Source organism: Sarcophilus harrisii, chromosome 3 (assembly GCF_902635505.1).
Source record: "Sarcophilus harrisii chromosome 3, mSarHar1.11, whole genome shotgun sequence".
NCBI lineage: Eukaryota > Metazoa > Chordata > Mammalia > Dasyuromorphia > Dasyuridae > Sarcophilus > Sarcophilus harrisii.
Genome location: NC_045428.1, coordinates 585,654,494 through 585,660,493, shown reverse-complemented (window position 1 = coordinate 585,660,493; position 6,000 = coordinate 585,654,494). Strand labels below are relative to the sequence as shown.

General features: G+C 48.6%; 1 protein-coding gene across 1 annotated transcript in view; it reads left to right on the top strand.

Annotated features, from left to right (window-relative positions):
- The first annotated feature begins 1,505 nt into the window (after nucleotides 1–1,505).
- Nucleotides 1,506–6,000, top strand: part of GABRD (gamma-aminobutyric acid type A receptor subunit delta) — a 39,324-nt gene continuing 34,829 nt past the window's right edge. The window contains exon 1 of the mRNA XM_031963012.1: nucleotides 1,506–1,729. Coding sequence (XP_031818872.1) covers nucleotides 1,662–1,729 — 68 coding nt within the window. The 5' untranslated portion in view covers nucleotides 1,506–1,661. The remainder of the gene's footprint in view (nucleotides 1,730–6,000) is intronic.

The following is a 6,000-nucleotide window of genomic DNA, read 5'->3' as shown; positions in this document are numbered from 1 at the left end:
ATGGTGCTTTAATTAAAGGGATTAAAAAGAACTGAAATATAGGGACTTGATTTTCTGGGCTTCATTGTGGATGGAGGTGTGAGTCAGTAGCTGTTTTAATCAAAACTCCTTTTTAAGAGCACTAGCCCTGAAATCAGGAGGACCTGAGTTCAAATCTGACCTCAGACACTTAATACTTCCTAGCTGTGTAACCCTGGGCAAGTCACTTAACCCTAATTGCCTCAGCCAAAATACACACACACACACACACACACACACAAAACAAAACACCTCATTTTTAAAACTCTTTACCTCTGATTGATTATATAAGGATTTGCATATTGGTGATGCAGGACCGCTAAGAATGTCGTTTCTTGGTTTCCAAGAAACCATCACAGCCCGAGGGTGTGAAGCTACAGTGTGAAGGCTAGAGAAGCTTTTCTTCCCTTTCTGGCCCTTCTTTTGCAGCGAAATCTGTGGAAAACCAAAATCCGCTTTGTAAAAGAAAGGGGTCTTCAAGAGTACTTTAGCTCTGGCTAAATCAAACAATCGAGGATTGCAGGTGGATCTGGAGAGCTCTGGGGCTCTTCCCAGGAGCACCACCGTCGGAAACGCTCTGATCCTCGAAGTTTAAACCGGGAGAGCCTCTGTGCTGCTGGCTGGGCACCCGGCTGCCCAGCTCCCAGCTAACCCAGCTACCTCGAGCCAGGGCTCCAGGAAGGCTCCAGGAAGGCTCCAGGAAGACTCCAGGAAGGCTCCAGGAAGACTCCAGGAAGGCTCCAGGAAGGCTCCAGGAAGACTCCAGGAAGGCTCCAGGAAGACTCCAGGAAGGCTCCAGGAAGGCTCCGCAGCTTTCCCGCTTCTCGCCCTCCTCCAGTCGTTAGCCCAGAAAGCAAAGGGGTCCACTTGCTGGGGATACCCCGCCCCTCACGGATTCTCCCACAAATAGACACGCCGTCCTTTCCTTCTAAAGTCCAAGCAGGAGGGACAGCTTCCTCAGTTCCCCGAACGCGCACGCAAGCCTCCCGGCGTCCAGGTGGGCTCAGCCCCGTCCAAGGCCCAACGCCCAGGCGTCCCGAAGCTACTCTGGGGGCGTCTTCCCCATGTGCCCGCTCCGGCTCAGAGGCGGGGCAGTGCCAACGAGGGAAGGACGCGGAAAGGAGAGGGAGAGAACGGAGTTGGATCGGAAAGCAGGTGAACCCTAACCGGCTAGGGGAGGCAGTCCAGGGGTCATTTAGGAGGCTGAAGGGGGGCCTGAATCGGGGCTCCTGTCGTCGGCGGGGCTGGAGGGGGTGAGGAGCTGAGCCTTTCAGACTTCTGCTGTGTTGGCTTGGACTAGATCCCCAGCGCGCCTGGTAAAATGAGTCTCGGGACCGCTGGAGCGGGTGGGGGGCTGAGGGCTGAGAAGGGGGGCGGGGGCGGGGCGGGGCAGGGAGGGGCGGGGAATGGGCAGGGCTGGTTGCGCCCTTGCCCTTGGAGCCAAGGAGACAGGCAAGTGGGGCAGCGCGGGGCGGGGACGGGGGCGGGCCCGCGAGCCCCGGCTCCCCTCCCTTCTTTCCCTCCCTCCTTACCACCGCTTTCCGCCTCCAGAGAGCTCACTTTCCTAGCAGCCATGGGCTCGGCTCACCTGCCGCCCCCGAGCCTCCCGCCCCTGCTCACAGCCGCCTAACTCCGGGAGCGAGATGGAGGCGCTCGCCTGGCTCCTGCCTCCGCTCGTCCTGCTGTGCGCCCAGCAGCACAGATGCACCAGGTAAGCGCGCCAGGCGCGGACTCCCTTTCGTCCCTCTCCGGCTCCGGGGACGGGGTGGGGGAGCCCGGCTCATCCGCCCAAGGACCCGGGATTTCCGAAACCCAGAGTGAAGGTGGGAACCGGGGAACGGACAGGGCGCCGGACAGAGGCTCTTCCACGAGTCCCACTTTATTCCTTCGCCTTGGGGTTAAGTGCGAAGGCGCTTCCAAAGGACCCGACCCCAGCCCCCCAAGGCAGCCCCGGGAGACGGAGGCTGAGGGGACTCGGAGCAGAGTCCTTTCCTACTTTCCCCATCCCTTCCCATCCCCGACGGCAATTGGGAAGTGCTTAGCAGGCCGGGTCCGGAGCTTCACCCTGACTGGTCATCTGGGTGCAGTGACCCAGAGCTCCAGGCCGGGGGTGCACTCAATAGAAGGGAGCAGCTCAGTCTAGGGCTGCAGAAGTCCAGTAGACTAAGGGGGGGGGGGGGAAGTCTACCTCCATCTTCCCTTAAGGGTGCTGTCCACGACTCTCGGTTCTGAACCAGGGTGCTCTGAGGCAGCCTGGGCGACAGCTGGGAAGAGATGTAGGGGGGCGGCCTTGTTTCTCTATAACAAGCGCATACTTCCAAAGGCCCACGTCTCCTCCCTAGCTTCTGGGTTGGCCCAACCGCGGGGGGGCTGGGAAATTTCAAGCGTTTTCGTCCCTTAGAAACTTAAGAGCTCCTTGACCCCAGCCCCATCTCGCAGCCTCCGAAAACAAATTAACAGGACTCCCTGTCCCCCAAGGACAGAACTCAAATAAATGAGCTCCCTTAAGGCAAAAAGGATCTGGATTAGAGGCAAGGAAGAATCTTCTGTAAGGTTGTGATAGAAGCGATGGGGAGAACATGTGGAATCCCCCTTTCCAGGATTCTTTAAAAAGAGGGGAACCGCTGAACTGCTCGAGGGAAGAGGAAGTCACGGATGAGTGACTTTTTTAGGGGCCCTTGGAAGAGGAAATCATGGATGAGTGACTTCTTAGGGGCCCCTGGCAGTGGGAATTTGGATCAACTGTTTCTTTATTGAGGCTTTCTCTCGGCAGGGTTGGAGAGGTGACTATAAGTGCTAGAATGTAAGTGGAAACGCCTCGTCAAGCTTTAGGACTGATTTGTGGGAGGCTCAGAGGTAGAGGGGACAGCAAGCACCTTCCAAGTGGCAGTTTCCTGTCTTAGTGCTATTTAATTTCCATGGTTGGTCAATTGGGCACCTCGCTTTCCAAGCAGATCTTTTCTGGAAGAATGGGGTAACCTGGTCTGTGATTCTGGGCTATCCCACCTGAGATACCCCACCCCACATACAAACCACAGGATGAAATGACTCTAAGGTTGCGTCTTTTAAGTTTCAAACTCGAGAAACATTTATTAAACACCTACTGTTATGGGAATGAGATTGGTGAGGGGGTATTAGAAAAGGACAGTGATACAGGGTTGGGTGAGAAATGCCAGATCAAAATGGGTCATTCTGCATTTGGGCTGTTTTGATGATCAAGTCCTTTCTCTTCAAAGTGGATCTGATAGGCTGACATTTTATATAGTTAAAAAAAAAAATTCAAAGTGACTAAAAAGGATGATTCTCTGCCTGTGTGTGGTCACAGCCAGTGTGAGAGAGACAGACTGAAGAGAGGGGAGCATAAAGCTACAGAGACACAGAGGGCAAGCAAAGAGAGATAGACACAGACAGATGGAAAGACAGCATGGGGCAGTAAAAAGAGCATAGGATTTGGGGGTTAGGGGTCCTGCATATCTATCTGTGTGACTTTAGATAAATCACTTCTCTCTGGACCTCACTTTCTCATCTAGAAACTGAGGAGGCAGACAACATAAATTCTAAGATCCCTCTTAATACTGAACATCTAAAATAAAAGTAATTGATGTTCCTGTTAACTGCTGAAACCTATTGCGTAGAACAGGAAAGAGGTTCTGAACTCTGGAGAGGAAGTAACACAGTAATACATGGTGCACAGAGCACTGAATGTGGTGGCAGGAAGACCCGTTTTAAAAAATTCAACATCAGATACTTATTAGTTGTATAAATCCCACCCCATTCCACTTGCCTTGTCTCTTAATATCCTGGAGTCTCAGTTTCCTCATCTGTAAAATGGGAATATGATACCATAAGGTTGGCATATAATGACACAGAGTTGTTATGAGAATGAAATGATGTTTGTAAAGCACTTTATAACTCTTTTAACAATTATAAAGTTATAAAGAGTTTAATAAAAGTACAAACTATTACAATTATTATTATTATTCTACTACAGACCCTGATCCTGTTGAATAGAATATTTCCATGAAGTGCCTTCCTCCCCATGCATCCAGGATCTTTCCTCCAAAGATTTTGCTACACTTTGACTTACATCAATTAACCTTTCTCTTCTACTTCCTTCCCTCTATAGCTATCATCTCCATTTAACTGAAAGGAGCAGAGAATAGGGCTTAGCCATAATTGTATGTGCTGAGAGCCCAAGAAACTGTTTCCAGGGTGTCTGAAAAGGAAAAGTGAAAGGCTCCGCCCTAGGCATGTAGGAGAAGCTTCTAGCATTCCTTACCCCTACTCCTATTAATAGGAGTCATGCTGGTCTATCCCTGAGCTGGGGAGGTAGGGGAGAGCTCCTGACTGCACAACTCTATGCTGAATTAGCACTTCATTTCCCAATTAAAAACCAGGTTTTTCTTACATTTGAAAATCCATACTTTGAAAACAACTCTAGTCATTGTATACAAATTAGCTCCCAGGGTTCAATCTTCTTCTCTGAGTTTTAGAATTCATGTCAGTTCAACCGAATTTAATTTTCTATGTGCTGAGCATGTGCTGACCTCTGTACATGGGTTAGTACTTCATGGGATTATTGAGTAAGTCGTATAGAAGGTGAGAGTCGTCCACTGGTCAGTCAGAGATATTTATTCATTCAATAAGAGAGGAAGAAAACAAGCATTTATTAAATACCTATTGTGTACCAGGCACAGTGCTAAGTGCTAGACAAATATCACTACATTTGATCCTCACAACATTTCTCACAATTACCCAGGGTCACAGCTAGAGAGTGTCTGAGGCTGAATCTTAACTCGGGTCTCCCTGGCTCCAGTCCAATACATTATTCACTGTACTGTCAAGCTGCCTCTAGGTGTTAATAAATGCAAGTTAATAAAAGAGCATTTATTGAGTGCCTACTGTATGCCAGGTACTGGATAGTTAGAAAGAAAATGCAGCAGTCTCTGTTCTTAAAGAGTTTACGTTCTGGTGGGGTGAAGGGGTATAGAAGAATAGTATATATGCAGAAAAACACACAATATTGTTGTTGCTCAATTGTGTCTGACTCTTCGCGACTCCATTTGGAGTTTTCTTGGCAAAGATATTTTACAGTGGTTTGCCATTTCCTTCTCCAGTTCATTTGACAGTTGAGGAAGATAAAGCAAAAATGGGTTAATAGGATCACACAGCTAGTAAGTATCTCAGGCCAGATTTAAATTAAGGAAGATACATTTTCTCATCTTCAGGTCTGGCACTCTAACCACTTTGTCATCTAGATGCCCCCCCCTCCCCAATATACATTATATACATAGGAAATTCAAGGTAATTGGAGATAATCCCTTAACAATTCAGGGTACTGCACACAGTAGTACTTGCCCTTGAAAACAACCTCCCCCATTATTTGCCTCGGTTAAAGATTCCTTTGTTATTTTCATCTCCACTCTGCACCCCTCAGTCTCAACCCAGTGGAGATATCCCTACTAAGTGAGATTACTCCCACTGGTTTCACCTGGCTCAAATCCACAGATTTGTATTCATTCAAAATGCATTTGTTTGTTGTCAGCCTATCAGATCCACTTTGAAGAGAAAGGATTTGACCATCAAAACAGCCAGAATGCAGAATGGCCCATTTTGATTTGGCATTTTTCACCTGTTTCCTCTTTCCCCCAACCCTGTATCACTGTCCTTCTCCAATACTCCCTCACCCCTTTCAACAAGCCCAGATGAGACTTGGTGTGCTATAGTGGATAGAGAGAGGGCTTTAGAGGCAAGAAGATGCAGGGTCAAGTTTTATCTTTGAAACATACCAACTATGAAACCATGGGCCAGTCATTCATCTCTCAGGGCCCTGAACAACTTTCTAAGACTTTGAGTTACAAAGAAGTTGTTGATATGCTTTAAGAGAAGGAATTTTTATAAGGTGATGCAGTCAAAGGTTTAAGCAAAAAGAAAACATACAAGATACTGAGCAAGGTAAACGATGAAAAATCAGTTGTCCTT